Source organism: Sylvia atricapilla, chromosome 9, assembly GCF_009819655.1.
Source record: "Sylvia atricapilla isolate bSylAtr1 chromosome 9, bSylAtr1.pri, whole genome shotgun sequence".
Lineage (NCBI taxonomy): Eukaryota > Metazoa > Chordata > Aves > Passeriformes > Sylviidae > Sylvia > Sylvia atricapilla.
Window position 1 is genome coordinate 12,889,015 of NC_089148.1, and position 16,783 is coordinate 12,905,797.

General features: G+C 42.0%; 1 protein-coding gene across 1 annotated transcript; it reads right to left on the reverse strand.

Annotated features, from left to right (window-relative positions):
• Positions 1–1,797: 1,797 nt before the first annotated feature.
• On the reverse strand, positions 1,798–16,662 carry CMPK1 (cytidine/uridine monophosphate kinase 1). Its single transcript, XM_066324903.1, has 6 exons — positions 16,210–16,662; positions 7,380–7,526; positions 6,347–6,499; positions 4,789–4,865; positions 4,604–4,700; positions 1,798–4,124 (listed from the first exon to the last, which is right to left on the reverse strand). The coding sequence occupies exons 1-6, from the start codon at positions 16,660–16,662 to the stop codon at positions 4,083–4,085; spliced, it is 969 nt and encodes a 322-aa protein (XP_066181000.1). The 3' UTR covers positions 1,798–4,082.
• Between the last annotated feature and the right edge of the window lie 121 nt (positions 16,663–16,783).

A 16,783-nucleotide genomic window follows, 5' to 3' on the forward strand; every position in this document is an offset into this window, starting at 1 on the left:
AGCACCCCCTTCCCTATGCCAAAGAGCATCTGCAATTCAGAAAGGCAAGGTAAAGGCATTAAAAGGCAGAAAGCAAAGAGGATAGAGCATACCTCAGCTGAGCAGATTAGAACACTCAATAAAGACAGCTATTGTTACCAACAGAAATACTCTACAAAGGCACAGGCTGAAACTCACCATCTTAAACTAAGCAATCCATGAAAAATAGCAGATGCAAGATTAAATTCTTCCATGCTCCTCTGTCTCCAGTGGAAGGCTTATAAAGGTCTGCAGATCTCAAGAGTGTGCACACTGCTGCTATATGAAACCATGTATTCACATTTTTATATTATCTCATGTTCTGTCTCTTTTGTTACCTGATCAGGCAAATCCTCTTCACATTGTCTTCACATTTTCATCAGCAGCCATTAACCCTGAGATGTTTGGTCTGTGGCAAGGGCACAGCCCCGGGTCTCCAAGTCCTGCTGCAACCACGGCTTGAAGAAATAATCTGCTAGTGCCAAGGAGCCAACTGTTGTCCCTCAGAGCAGAAGGCCAGCAGAGCTGTCACAGATCCCAGCCTCCAGAGACATCTGTGCCACAACAGGGACCGAACTGGTACTGAACCTCACACCAGAGGAGGAAAGTAATCCCCTAAGCTGCAACTTTCCTAAGTGCTGGCAGCCAGAAACTGCCAACCGGTAATGACAGCTGGCAGCTCCAGTTTGAACAGAACATTTTTTCCATTTAACTCTCCCCTTCTCCCCAGTTTAGCCTGGGCAGCAGCACACAGATGTCCCCACTGTTGTAAGACACAGAATTTTCCACATGACCTTGGAACTCCCTCATGAGCCAGCTCTTCTTATTAAGGACAAATTGTTCCTACTGGGGGATATCTTACACTGAGGCAATCCTCAAGTGCATGCTTATGGTGTTCTCTGCTTGCTCCTACTCCCAAAGGGGGAGACTTAACTGAAGATCTGTCCAAAAGGTGCGAATCTGATGGGCAGCTTTGCCCCTTTCATCTCTGAGATGCTACAAATTCAGGGTAAGGTTTCAGCAAAAGTTTAGCCCCTGCAGATCTACCAGCAGAAAGGCACCTACCACTACCCCTTTTAGACCAGCTCTGCAAATCTTTCCAGTGTAAAGATTCAAGTCGGAAGGGATGGACTCAATGATCTATCTTAGAGGTCTTTTCCAACCCAAATGATTCTATGATTTTAAGTTCACCAAGTTGTTCAATGGGAAGCTACATGTGACAAAACAACCTCTCTTGTTAACAGACCTTTACAAAAAATAGGTTACTTTAAAATAAGCCTGGCAGCCTCTCGGTTTCTTTTCTAGAGAATATGGTGCTATGCCAATCTCGTTTAAGAAGAGCCTGGAGTAAATCACGTAGGCATGTGCTGCAGAGCCAGCAGAATGGCAGTCAGGAGATCAGCTGCTGATAGAGCAGGGAATCATGAGAAATCCAGACCAAAAATGTTTCCAACAGCAGGTGCACAACAGATATGTGTTTCCTCCAAGTTGTTTTTCTTTCACACATGTCCCAAATGAATTATCACTGCACAACTCTATTAATACAGTCATTTGACAAACCTGTATAATCAAGAAAAGGTACCGATTCCACAGGCAATGGCCTGATCTTCTCCTGTCCCTAAAAGGGTCTTCAGGACTTCAGTTTTGATGGTGAAATCTGAATTTTTATACACATACCTGTGCATGTGGCCACATTAACTCTAATAAATACTCACTTTATATCGGTGGGTATGTATGAAAAATATCCCTTGTGACAGATAATTGTAAGGCAAGCACTCATTAAGCCACAGAACAAAGTTTATTGGATGTCCTCAAATTCTTTATACACTTTTGCTGCTAAATGGACACAACACATTGGCATATTGCCTTTAATTTTTATTTCAATCATAAGTCCATCTTGAAAGAAGTGGTAACATATTTAATGGCATCTTTAATAAATAAAATGACAAAAAATCTAGTCCTTGCACAGAAAAATTACAATCCACTCCAAATTCAATACTGCCAAAACATTGTTGGGTGCTTTTCTAAAACTTGCTTCAGAGTGTTTTTTCTTTGTTTCAGCACTTAAATACATAGAAAAGTATATGATGAGAGAAAATTCTGAAAAGAACTTGTAAAAACCAATAACTTAGAAGCAAGAGTTAATGAAATCTTTTTAATTGGATTAAAGAATCCAGTTTGAAGTATTTTTTGAAAAACCCTGATTCTAACCTTCATGTTAAAACATGCAGTTTCACTGGGCCCTATCCATGTCAGCATAGTTATACAGTAAGGTTAAATTCCAGGTACTCTTTTTTTGGTTTTTTTTAAGGAGGAATTCATAAAGGGAGAGCATTGGCCTCCCACACTCACAAAAGCAGTCATGGTCCATATAGTCTGCAGTAGTAAACTATTTATGGCCAGTCCATTGCTTGAACTCCTACCAGACTGGAAAAGCTACTGCAGTTGACCCTTGTTGCTGCACTCATCTCCCCCCCCAGTCCAGCAGCCTCAACAACCTCAGCAAGACCAGAATAGCTGAAAATACAAACCTGACTGCAGGATGAGAGCCAACACATCTGATTCTAATTAAAAGCTAAGCTTAATTTAGATCTTTTCCTAAACAGAGAAAGTCCTGACTAAAGAAAAGCTGAGCATCAGCAATTACACAAATTGCATTTCTGTGTAATTAGCACAGCACAAACCAGTTAAGAGCATCAGTTCATGTAGGAACAGCCACTCTAGCACTAAAATCAGTTAAAACTCTCATTTTCAGGCCATCAGTGGAAGCTTAGGGCACAAAAGGAATGCATGGTTGGGCCCTCCCCAGACCTATGCACACAATACTGGGGACAGAAAAGCTTAAACAAAAGACAAAATTGCACCACATCTGTGCAAACATTTCAATCAGGTTGTTTCAACCAGTTCCCTCCTCACCACAGCTCCTTCTGCTGACTGCACTTGGCTTATTCAAGAGAACATAAGGAAGCAGGAGTGTTTCAGGGAATGAAACCTTTTTCTGCAATTATCTTCTCCTCAGCTCACCATATCATAACAAAAGTGCAATAACTTACAAACTTCTCAAACAAACAGCTATTAAAATGACACATTTTTAGGGAAACATATTCACTAGTTTAACCATAAAAATATTTCCCCAGGTAATAAACCTTAAAGCATTTGTGGTAACACAGTATTTCAATAATAATAGAGAAGAACCCTTCCACTTGTTACAAAAGACAGAACTGTCAAAAGATTTTGCTTACTGTACACTATTTAAGAGCTTTGCCATCTTGTGAAGACCATGCTGTAGTTAAGAACATAACTATCATTTAAGACAAATGACTCTTGAAATGCTGAACTGACTATCTTAATCTTTTGCAAATGAAAACAAGGAAAAATCCAGGGCTGTGTCATCCAAGAACTTGCAAGACAGTTTACACCCAGAGTCATAAGGAAGCACCAATTTCCATAAAGTACTTTGTATGTCTGTTCCTGAAAAGCATATTTAATAGTTTTTTACAACTATTAAACTATTTTTACTAGAACTGCTAAAACAGATTCTCACACTAACTGTAGCTTGACTTAGAGAATTCAGGTCTGGGGATACAAGGGAATTTTGGGCAAAATTATACTTTGGGGGAAAAAAAACCAAAACGCTAAATTTGGTCCAAGCACTCAAAGAAAAACAAGTTACATGGGTCCTTCATTGCTTAATGCTGCTGTTCAGTTGATCCTTAAAAAACAAGTTGGTGTACAGCAATAAGGAAGGAGGACTGGCCATGACAGACACAGAACTGTGACAGAATAAACTGTTTCTTCGGAAAGATGTAATAACTGAGATTCTGCCATGTGAGTAACTGAATTTGCACTAATGGAGAACCCTGAAACATGTATATTATAGCCACAAGAAATGACTTCTTATTTATAAAACAGATCCATTTCTAATCAACTGTTTTACCAATTATCATTAGATATGTGAAAAAAAAATTTAAAAATCTTTTAAAATAATTACAAAGAGTGGACTGCAGTAGCAGCTATTCAAGCAAGATTCAAGCACAAGTTTAAATGAAGTTTCAAGCTGGGAATTAGCCTTCTTTGTCGAAAATTTGTACAACTTTTTCAAAAACCTAAAAAGATAAAGAAGAACTTTATGAAGCATTCAAACAGTTACTCCAAGTTAAACCAATATAAACAGTATTTGACAGTACTTTTAAAAATATATAGGGTTGTTCTTAGAACATTGACAGTAATTCCTTAACAGTGAAATTGGCATCAATTTTGGGAAGCAGACAGAAGAGCAACACTACTTCAGAAGAACAAAAACTCATGAAAATGAAAAAGCCAAGACCCTGTTAAACACAGAAACACTGGAAATGTAATGTGTTTAGTCCAGCTCACACTCAAGCAGAACAAATCGATTTCCTCAAGTTATTCACATCTTGCTCAGTCCTTCAAGAGTCAAATCAAGAGTTCCACAACATCCCTGAGTAATAACATCAATGCTTAATTAACAGGCCAATCACACACACACACATCTCAGAAGAAAGTCAAAAATATGCACCCTGCCACCCTGTCATCCCCATGGGTTTTTGGCATATATACTTACTTCATCAACAGATTTAGAGGCGTCCACTTTTCGGACTTTTCCCATTCTCTCATACAAATCTATGATAGGCTTAGTAGACTGCAGATATGTATGAATTCTAAGAGAGAGCACAGGGAGAAAAAAACCTCACACATTACATAGTCAAATATCAAGAGAAGGGAACTGAAAAGTTTTGAGGACAGTACCTCTTTTCCAGGCTCTCCCGGTTATCATCGCTCCGACCACTGCTCTTGCCTCTCTCCAGACAACGGCCGATACAGATCTACAAAAAACCATCAAAAGGATGACTACAGTCAAGAACACAAGCTGCCATCCTGAGAGCAGGAACAAACCCAAATCCTGAAAATCTAAACTGGCCTGGCACAGCAAATAAAGTCCAGATCTGGTGGATGTAACCAGAACTCACAAGGGAAGCTAGTTTCTTCTGGAGAAGAAGGATGATGGTTTACAATCCAGTTTATGAAAATGGGATTGGGGTCAGAGGAAATAAAAGCAGCATCAAGCTGTGTGATTTGATTGGATCCTTGATCTGAGACATTAAAAAAGAAAATTAGCTGATTTCAAGGATGTGTTCAGGCTTTCTGAAAAGCAGCATGTCCAATGGGACTATTAATATATGTCTACACTAAAGGAAAAGTCACCATACATTCTCTCAAGGATTTTGTAAGGCAAACTGACAATACCAAGTTATTGTCAGTGAAAATGTTCTTACCTGACATTGCTATAATGAAGACTTCAAAATCTAAGTAAAAAATGAAGAATTAACCATAGCTAGAAGTGTCCCAAAGAATTAAGCTTTTTAAACCTTTAGTTAAATAAGCAAAGCTGACACATGTACAGTCCATGAACACATTTATCCTACTCATGCAAAAGGACAATGGTTAAAAAATATTTTTTCCTACACAGTACAATCATGGTAAAGAACACTTAAGCACTGTGTATTTTTAGATCTAGCAAAAAAAAAAAAAAATCAGAATCACAAAATTAACATCCCACCAAGTAAAAAGATTAATTTGATCTAATTTAAGGTTTTAATAGAAAAATAATTATCCCTCAGATGCTCTTTAAGATTACAAAAAAGTAAAAAAAGTGTAAGATTCTAAGGAAGTTGGGGAAAGAGGTAAAAGGAAAAATGTCAGCTTAAGGTGTGGGGAGACTCATAACAGTTTTTATCCTCAAGGGCACTGACAAATTAAAAAGACAGCACATCATGGCACTTGTTAAATGAATGTAATGCATCACTGTCAAATTGCCCTTGTAATTTAATGACTTGCTGAATAAAATGTTGATTACTGACTATCCTATAGCACAGCTAATAACTATGAAAATAAAGATTGCTGCTGCACTTGAATTAAAGCAGACATTGTACTAAGTTCATTTTGGACTAAACAACAAATTACTAAGAGTAAGCAGAGTAGTATTTTCTGGAAAGTAACCAAATAACTTAGTAAAATGTATTTAAAGTTTTGATAAATTTTCTTTAAGAATGCAATTGCCTGGAGTACTTCCTCAATATAATTTATTCACATATGATTATACCAAGTGTCATTAACTGTCTATTTCAATAAACAGGCAGCTTTTCATCTGTAAAACAAGTTGCCAAAAAATCCTTCAAACACCCAGGCCAAGTTTTCCTTCTACTCTTACATTAGTCCATTCTCCCTGTCAGAGTTTAATTGTTCTTCTTGAATGATTCCCACAATATTGCAAGAAAGGAAGTTACAGAATTACACACTTCATTACCTCATTGTCACAATCAAAAAAGAGAACAAAGGAAACATCCGCTTTTCCATCCATAGTCTTAGTCCAGCCTTGAAGATTATCTTCATTCCTGGGAAATCCATCAATCAAAAACTTGTTCTTCTGGGAATTGGCAGCCATTGTTTGATCCATCGCCTGATAAAAGAGAATTCAATTCACAATCTCCTGCACTTACGCTGGTTTATCTACTTATTAATTTACCCCCAAGATGTTGACATGGTAAGTTGAGAAGCATTTATTTTAGGATTATTGCAGATTTACAAAATGTACTTTGTTTCACTTTCAATGCATGCTGGTTAATTCACTGATGCACCAACACAGCTATTGTTCAAATTGAATTAATTATTTCACAAAGCTCAAAAATCTCATAACAAACAAATCTTGTAATAAATCCCAGCTTTAAAGCTTATTTTCTACACGATACTGGGAAGCGTCTTTACACAATAAGACACCAGAACATCCCTGATCTAGAGTTAATTTTAAGGGAAAAGCACCAGATAAATTAAGTGCTGTGAACAGCAGCCTTTTTTGACTTAAAACAGATACTCCTATTGTTTTCATGGATATCCAATGGAGGCTGAAGCTTTTCCTTTCACAAGAACATCAGTAGGTGTTCTTCTCCTTCACCTGTTTTGACGATCTATTTTGATAAAACTCACAGATCTTAGTGCCTTTAAGGCCTCTAACCTCCAATCTAATATGATTGGACTGAATGGACCAAGAGGTCCAAAAGCTAGTGTGGGGAGAACAAAAATACAGTTTCACCGATTTTCCTAGAGATACTAAAAAATAAAGGAAAATAAAAATAACCCATTTTCCCAGATCCCCAGGTATGGGAGGCCACCAGCTGTCCAGCAGTCAGAAAGAAACCCAAGTGATTGCTGAGAGAGGCAGCTCCATGTCTGCCCATTCATACCGCTCACACTGGAGGAAAGGCAGTTCTCTCAGAACGCAGCCACTGCTTTGTTGCTTAGTCTGCAGGAGTGACCCTGCAAGGAAACAGCCCTTTCCTTACCCTCTTCAGCAGGCTGATTGTTATTTCAACTGGCACGATCTCCCCCTCCTTAATGTAGTTCTCAATGAGTTCTCCATACTGGGAGCCCGGCCTTTTCCGCTCATCCCGGAGAAGGTCACCGGCAGAAAGGTGCGTGTACCCGTATTTCTGCAACACACAAAACAAACACAGGCTCCTTTCAGTCACAGCATTTGTGCAAACCTAACATCAGTCAACAGTGTCAGCCCTATTTATCTTTGCTTTGCAACAGAAAAACCCAGGGAACAGCATCCTGCTAGTGATGGATCTGTTCCATCTTCACTGTGCAATCTGACAATAGAGCACATTGCACACAACACACAGAGTAAGAATCAGAGACATTAAGGATGGAAAAGACCTCCAAGATCATCAAGTCCAGCCTTTGACCAAACACCATTGTGACAATCAAACCAGAGTTTTAAGTGCCACGTCCAGTCATCTCTTGAATGTTTCCATGAATGGTGACTCCACCACCTCCCTGGGCAGCCTGTTCCAGTGTCTGACAACCATTTCAGAGAGGAAATTCCTCCAGATGTCCAACCTGAACCTCCCCTGGTGCACCTTGAGGCCATTTCCTCTTGTCCTGTTGCTGGTTGCCTGGAAGAAGAGGCTGACTCCTATCTTAGTACAAACTCCTTTTGGGAAGTTGTGAATGACAAGGTCTCTCCTAAGCCTTCTTTCCTTCAGACTAAACACCCCCAGCTCCCTCAGCTGCTGCTCATAGGACTCACTCTCCAGACTCTTCACCATCTCCATCACCCTTCTCTGGACACACTCCAGCATTTCAATGTCTGTTGAGATGAGGGGCACCAGAACTGTAGATCCTTGGGTAAAACACTCAACAGGGCTTTGGTCAGGTATACGTGTACAGTTTTCAAAAGCAATTTTGTTGTTTGGAAACAAGACAAGACAAGAATTTTGTTTAATTACCTACTTAAAGAAAACACATAAGATGATTGCAGGTCCCCTGAAGCTGGAGAAATGTCCCAAGCACAGGAAAAGTCAGAAATCCCTACGTTCATGATGTGGTTCTGGCACCAACTTCCTCCCCTACCTTGGTGAAATCACCTATAACAGCACAAACAGTCCTCCTGCCCCTGCTGCCTCCTTCCCTGGGATGACCAGGGAGAGCAGCCCTTGAGGAAAACCAGTGACTTCTCCTAAGAATGACATGGTAGATGAAGGTAAATATCTACACTCTCTGTCACACCACACAGAGTAAACAAAAAGAGCAGAGAGATCAGGTTCAGATCTATAAACCTGATAGCAGTGTGCAGAAAAATAGCACACACCATTGCTCTTTCACCTCAAACTACAGCCAGAATAGTCGCATATGAAAAATACTGATGGAAGTATTTATTACACGTAAGTTTCCTAGGCATTTATCCTTGTATATAGATACCTAGTGCAAGAACACAAATACATTCCTACCAAAGAGAAACGCATCGCTACACAGGAAATATCACAGCTTAAAATAATCATTTTGTCAGCTCATTTAAAATTGCAAGAAAACTAATGAAGTTCACTATGCTCCTTGACCAAATATAAGTCCATCAAAACAGGCAATGAGGACATCTCCTCGGTCATTACCTAAGCTAGCTATACAGCCAAAACAAAGCACACACATACATTCTCATCTGAAAGTTTTTACACAAAACAAGCAGCAAAAACTTCAGGGTTATCAGTTTGGCTGCAGCAACATGCAAAACAAATTTCAAACAAGGTGTCTGAGAGGCATAATAATGTGACTACACACTTGGTGAGGCTGTGAACTTCGGATTTGAAAACTTGGCTACTGAACCAAGCACAAGAAAAATATTACACAACCCACTAAGTGACTTTAAAACGTTTCAGCTGCTTTCCAATTTCACCCACAAAAGCACGGAAAGTTAGTTCTGCCATAGTCATAATTTAAGAAGGGATATAATTACCTAAATCTCCAAAACTGTACACAATTGGCAAAAAACAGAAGCAAGATTTTGCTGTAAGTAAGTGTGAAGGAAAAGCTTCACAGACAGCCTCTGTAAGCTCACTGTACTCTTGCTTTAATGTACATTGCATTTGGATATGCCTAATTGCAAATCTAAATATTTATAACCCACAGAAGCCATAAACCAGAATAAATTGTTCCTTTTAAGCAAGAAGCATTACTCTGCTGAATGCTAAATTAACACGTAGTTCTTCTCGCAAAAGTTACAGAATGATGATTTTTTTAACGTCAGGTTTCTACAAAGGAGAAAACAGGAAGAAAATATAATCCCTCTAGGTTTTAGAGGATTACCAAACCATTTAATTTTCCTTGGCATTTCCCTTTTCATGCATGAAAACAAAACTGAGTCAGATAATTTTTGGAATTCTCCATCTTTTGCAACAGCAAGCTAAAGTAGTTTTTAACGGCTGAACTGGAAAGTAAAAGACAGAAGTGTTTTAAAAAGCTGTTGTACAAAGAGACTTGTTTGAGATAATAATAAATTATATTCAAGACTAACCCTCAGAATGGCTTAACCAGGCAATAAGAAAAACAAACCTCTCCTTCAGGGGCAAAACATCTATTTGTTAACTGTACTGAGCCAAGAGCCAAAGAAAACACGTGGGTTTAAACAATGCAAACAAGGGGAGAGAACAGCTTGGCTGCTGCTCCACACACAGAAGGCTTCAGAGATGTGGTGCTCGCTCTACCCTTGCCAGTTTTAATCAAGGCGTACAGGGCACAAAGTTTTCTTTCATTTTAGGTCACAGAAACCCTCAGCAAGTGTCCTGAACTGGAGCAAATCATTGCAGCGCCAAGGGCTCACAGAAGGGGTTGTGATGTAACTGCACAAAACACGACTCAACACTCTCAGGTCCTGACAGGGTCTGCCTTGCGGCAGCAGGACTTCCCAGCAGTGCCAAGCACATCTTGATGCAATCCCCAGAATGTGACTCGTTGCTACTCCTGCATAATCCTCATCCTCTGCAATCAAAAAGGGAGCAGGACTGTGGTTGCCAAATGAAAAAGCAGTTTCCCCAGCTCTTACTAGGCACGTAGTGTCAGACTGAAAGGACGACTTGAGAAAAAAGGTGCCAAGCACTTAAAATCTGGAGAGATTTTGGTATTATAGAGAAGAAAAAAAATTAGAATTATCTATTCTAAAATGTATTTCAGAGATAATGTTTACTGCTATGCTATCAGACTGGTGTGATCTAGAAGAAGAAAAAAATTATTAAATCAGTAAGTTACTATTACACAGGTTGTCGTTATTAGACAAGTAGTTAAGCTTGCTGCTACAATGATTTGCTCCAATTCAGGGCACTTGCTGAGGGTTTCTCTCACCTAAAATAAAAGAAATTTCTGTGCCCCAAACACCTTGATTTAAACTGGCAAGAGCAGTGTAAGCACCACATCTACTTATTACACAAGTTCTCATTATTATTAAAACCATTTTTTGAAGTATGGGGTCTCCAAATATAACTTCAAATATCAACTGTGCATGAAAAAGTGCTGCCTTCAGCAACACTCGAGACACCCTCCTCTTTAGCTTTAAAAAATAAAACATAAAAATCCTGTTTAAAAAAATCCCAGTGAAATGGAAAGGAGAGTTCAAGTTTCCATCAAAGTAGCAGTGGATAGAGCAGATCAGAATACCACTTGCTCTTTTCGTCTGCCTGGTCAGTCAGTCCCCACACAGCAATTCAAAGTGGGACACACAAGCTGTGGACTCCACATCTCCAAATTCCAACCCGAGGCTGCAGCCTCCCTGGGATGCCCTTCCCTCCACTGTCCTCCAGCCCTTCCTTCCAGCTTCCTTCTGTCAGCCGGGATTTGCAACTTTCACTCTGCAGACAGAACACGCTTTGTTTTCAGGAAACACAATAAACAGATGCATAGGGCTGGAAATCCATGAGTCACATCTGTGTCACGCTGGAACCAGGCGGAGTCTGCCCCAGCAGTGTCGGGCAGTCAGGGAGGACCGGGGGTGAGCAGCAGCTGACACTGGGACTCCTTCCACAGCCCCTTCCGAGGGGCACGGGGTTTATTTCTGATGTAGCCGCGGTGGTCCTGCAATACATCTCCACACTAAGCACACAGCTTGAGACTTCCTTAAGACAGCAGAAGCCAAGAAGCAAGAGAAACACAAATTACTGCTCTGACCTTGACTCCTATCTTGGCTTATCATTGTTAGTTTGAAAAGGAAAGTCACAGGGCTTAAGATTTAAACAAATAAAATACAAACTTTTATTGCCCTAGTTCTGACCTGTCATATCGTAAGCAACCTTAATAGACAACCAAAATTTGCTACATACACCATTCAAGAACTAGCTAAAATAAAAATAGAACCGTGCAAAGCCTGCAGCCTTCGGGGTTTTTTTTAACCTAGAAAGCTTTTATTTGTCCTACCAGCACATGAAATTAAATCTTTGGCTTACAGACTATAATGCAGTACTAGACCTTCTGTCTGCTTATTCCAATTTAAAAAATTGAACAAATTTTCTTAGTTTGAAATACGTTCTTGTCTCTGGGAAATAAAAACAAACAAACCCCCGCATTAACAAATAAAACCACACAATGGAGATCCCACTGACAGTGCCTCCAAGGGAGAGGGGGGCAACCAGAGCACCCTTGGTGCTTCAGGAGCACTGACTCAATACAAGGCACCCAGCATCTTCAGGAAAGTCCAAAATTTAATGCCTAGTGTTTTGCAAAAATGGAAATGTTCAGGGCTAAATTTTCAGAGGTTAGATTTAAACCCTCACCAGCTTTTTTTAAGAAAGCTCCAAAGTTCAGAAATATAAATTTATATTCTAACACATGACAGTCGTTTAAGAGATTTCAGAAGCTGAGTTTAAAGCAAACAATTTAAATCCTGTTTTTATTTCAAGGAAGTTAACACTGTATCTCAGCAGACTTCTAGAAGACAATTAACACATGACAGCAAAACCTAAAACCTCTTCTACTTTCAGAAGAGCATTTCTGATACAATGAATTCTTCTTTGCATTGTTTTCTTCACCCTAGGAAATTTCCTTATCATATAACCCAAAGCAACTTAACAGCTTTTTCCATTTGGATATTAACTTATGCTCTTATAAAAACAAGAAGGCTCAGCATCCCAGTTTGCGGAATTAATTTCAGATTTAACCACAAACATACAGGATAGGGCTGTGGTGGAGGTGAATTATATTTTAGGCACACAGAAAGCAACATCTTACATACCCCAAATCTCTACAGATCACCTTGCCAAAACAAACAGACAAAAAAGTACAACTCAAATCTTGCTTGGAATAAAGACAAATGATTTCGTTATTATTCTTCCCACCAACTAAAGAGCTTTGCATCTCAGGCAGAGGTTATAAGGATTTAAAATTTAAGCACAAGAAAGCATATTTTGTGCAGATTTGCTAAATGCATTTTTTTCCTTGATTTTACCATAATTATTTTACATGCAAAGTTCAGAAGTCGGCAATAAAGCACATTTCATTATCTCACAGTCACAGAAGATACACTGTGGAAAGCATGAAGGTTATTACAAGAACCTGCATTCAGATGACATCATTCAACTATAGCTCAAATATTCTGCCTCACATGACAGCCACGCAACAGTCCCAAATGATGGCAAGCTCCACCTAACAAAGCTGTGGAAGGTTTCAGGAGTTAATCTGCAGAGCTGGAAGGGAGAGGATAAGAACTTAAGAGGGAATTCTGCTTCATCCCTCTCTAAATAGGAGGAACTGCTCCAGAAGAGCAGCAGTTCTGCTGCATTTGCATTTCCCTGACAATTCTGTGTCTGTGGAACATACAGGAGTCGAGTTTTCCCTCCGTATCGGAGAAAACCAGCCTGGTTCAGCTGTCTCATCCAACCTTATCTGTGGAGATAAAGAATCCTAATCACTTACCCATTGTTCCCTTTCTTACATTGTGTCCATACCCATTTCCACTTGTTATTAGGTCTTCTTCCTTCAAATCATTTCTCCATTTGTGTCCAAATTTGGCATGAATACGTGCCTTCTCCACATTCATGGACTCCAGCACACACATATTGAGCAGTTATGATTTAAGTTAATACTTAACAAATATATATTTAACCCACAACATGGGATACTCATCTCTCTTTTTTGGGAATATAAAGCACAGTCAGCTAAAAAATCACAACACTTCTTTGAGAAATCATTCCCAGGTATTAAGTACATAATATCCCCTTCACAAAACACAGCCACCCTTGATTTTTAATAAAAATGGTTTGATGCTAAATTCATACAAGAGCTCACCTCTGCCAAAGGAGACTTCTTCCACATGTGATGTGCTCTGTCCCAAATCTCCAGTATGAATAGCAACCAAGACATATTTATAGCTCATACTGACTTTTTGTTCAGCACAACCTTCAGCTCTACAGCAAGATACTGGGTCAGATTCATTCCAAACGCAAACTAATATTATTCTGTCCATTTACAACAAGGATGAATGAGGTTTATTATTACTCAGCTACAGCCCCCTTTTCTCTGTGGCAAACTGCCAACAGGGTTTAAGATACATATAAAAATACACTTTCACCCTAAAGGCAGCATTGACTGCCCACAGGCTGCTCACTCGCCTGCACATGGCTCTCTGGGGGCTGCCAGGGGCCACGCTGAGGATTTGTGCTTAGAAAAGCTGCTGCTTTCCAGTACCTCTGCTGTGTTTCACTCACACTTCCCTGCTCGTGTGCCTTTTTTCTAAAGTTCTCCAGCAGTCCAACTGTTCTTTAAACTGCCTCAGACTCTCTCTGCCTCCCAGTTTAGCCAGAGACACTTGTGGAGGTGTCTGAGCCAGCAGGAGGGCTGTCCTTTGCATTCAACAGGTCTGAGTGCTTTCTACTGTCAGCTCACTGACTTCTTTCCATGTAGTGAACAGGATTAGCAGAATTATAGCAAATTTGCATTTATTCGAATTTGGATTTCCCTTTCCAGGCTTAGAGAAGAAAATAAATACCGCACAAGCAAGGTTTTTCTTTTTTCCTTTCTAGCTGGAAATATGATTTGAGTAGCAATGGCTCATTTGAACTCCTCCTAATGAAGTGGTCTTTATCCAATTATATCAGCCTATCCAGCCATAGGCATTTATCCTCCTAAACTCAGGCCAGCAGCCACACAAGGTACTTCAGCCCTGAGGCTACACTAATGGTTTGGTGAAAGCCATTAATGGCAGCCTACAAGCTTCCCCTATAGTTTAACCTCATTTGTTTGTTACGTGCCAGGAGCTGAATTTGACCTTACCAAAAAGGCTTTATGAGCACTGTGAACCTTCCAGCCCACAATTTAATTTAATGAATATGCTGGTTTGAATGCGAGTCTGTAATTTGAGGTTTAAGTCCTTCAGAACTCAAGTCATAACGGCATTTTTTAGTCTGGACCAAATTCACTTAACTTAGTTATACAACTCTGAGGTCTAGGATGTAAGAGCAGCGTGGATAAACTGTAACAGCACTCTCAGGGCACCACCAGAGCAGAGGACACACACGTGTCTGTTCCAGGAGGTTTGGGATTCTTTCCCACCAAGAGTTCCAGGAACATGAGCATCACCACAGTTCTTCGCCATATCTTTCAGTGAGGGCATGGATAAGTTTTGATCCTATATAGCTTTTAATAAGAAAAGTACATACAACTGCTCAGTTAAAAAAAAAATTAAAAAAAAAAATAAAAGAGCTGTTTCAAATCCAACATACACACGTTTGGAAGTATTCAGCCCTAACTACTTCCGTCATTATCCACCTGGATACGCTGTCATTACCCCTGTGGTTTTTGGTGTTTAAAAGGACATTACTACACCAAGTATCATCCACCATTCTTTCTTAGATATTTCTTGTCTCAAAAGGCTGGAAAAATGTATTTGGAAAACTGAAAATTTGATAATAAAACTGAAAGTTTAGTCAAACTATGCTGTCAGTCTTGGGCTCTTTAAAAAGAAGGAATGAGATGAACAATCTATGGGATCAGGATATCCTTTGACCTCTACCACACTGTGCCACAGAAAAAAAAAAAAAATCGTTCCATTTTTAACATATTACTTCCACGACTTACTGAGATGGCACTGGATCAAAAAGCCAACACCCTGCAATATCTGCTGTACCAAGCTGCAACATTTATGGGCCAGGCCTCAAGAGACACGGACTTTGATCCATTCGAAGTGCACGAATTCCCAATGGCTGTCAGACAGCTCACCTCCTGTCCCAGGCCACACAGCTCCGGGTTGCATCCGGGTGGCAGCCCCGCAGGCACCGCCGTGGCCGTGCAGACGTGTGCGGAGCCACCCACGGGGGACGGGCTGCGGGACCGGCCTGACGGGGCAGCCGGGAACTCCTCTAGGGCCATCGCTGCTCCCGGCCGCGCCTGCAGAGCCTCCGGACCACAAGAGGGTGTCCCCAAAGGGGATGCAAAAACCTCAGTGGTGTCCCCAGGGTGGGCGCCGGTGCAGGCAGACCCAGCAGTAGACTGACCCCGCGGGGCTGAGGGAAAAGGCAGGAGAAGGGAAAAGGGTAGGCGGCCTGACAGCAGCTGGAAGGGGAACGGAGTGGCTGGAGTGGGGGCTGCCCCACCACTTCACCCATTAAAAGGGAGATGCGAGTCAGTTATTTTCATTCATCGCCTCGAAGGGGCGAGGAATGGACGGAGGCTAGACAAGGGACCAGACCGGAAGGCAGATGAGGGTCCCGCCACCGAGCAGAGCGGGGCACGACCCCCAGGCGATCATCCCAAAGAGAGTCAGGAACCCCACAGGGGGATCCTACAACTCCCAGGGCCCCCGGGGCCGGGGCGCCGCGGGTCGCCGGGCCGCGCAGTCCCGCATCCCCTCCACCTCACCTCCACGATGCGAGCGCACTGCGTCCCCTTGCCCGCCCCGGGCCCGCCGAGGACGAAGACGACGACGGGCTTCATGAGGAGAAGGAGGCGGCGGCGTTGCAGCAGCAGGACAGCGGCGGCGGGGCGGCGGCCGTGGGGCGGCCGAAGGGCGGGCAGGGAGCGGCGGGGCCGAGGCCGGGACTGTGACCGGGGCTGTGACTGTGGCACCGCTGCCGCCGCGCTGTCCCCGCGGAGGGAAAGTGCTTCCGGGTCCTGGGCGGGGCGGGGCGGGCACGTGGGCGAGGGGCTGGCGGCTCTGCCGGGACTCACGGTCCCGGGGCCCGGCTGGGGAAAGCCGAGGCCGGCGCGGCACTCCAGCGGGACCGAGTAGGTCGGTTCATTGCTCGCCCAAACACAGCCTTTTCCGCCATGGCGTGTCCCGGCCCAGCGGAGCGGCAGCGCCCCCGCTGCCATGGCAACGCCGCCGCATCGCCGCACTGCGCCTGCGCGCTGCCCGCCCCCTGGCATTTTTAAACCCCCTGCGCGCGCGCTGGCGGTTGGTTTCCCCGGGTCGCGCCCTGATTGGCCGAGCGGG

Bases quoted from the DNA above. Each gene is read 5' to 3' on its own strand.
- CMPK1 (XM_066324903.1), bottom strand. From the start codon at position 16,662: ATGGCAGCGGGGGCGCTGCCGCTCCGCTGGGCCGGGACACGCCATGGC. The intron at 7,527-16,209 runs GTGAGGTGGAGG...TGTGTGTTGCAG, and splicing joins AGTGCGCTCGCATCGTGGAG to AAATACGGGTACACGCACCT. The intron at 4,125-4,603 runs GTAAGTATATAT...TTATCTTTTTAG, and splicing joins CCTCTAAATCTGTTGATGAA to GTTTTTGAAAAAGTTGTACA.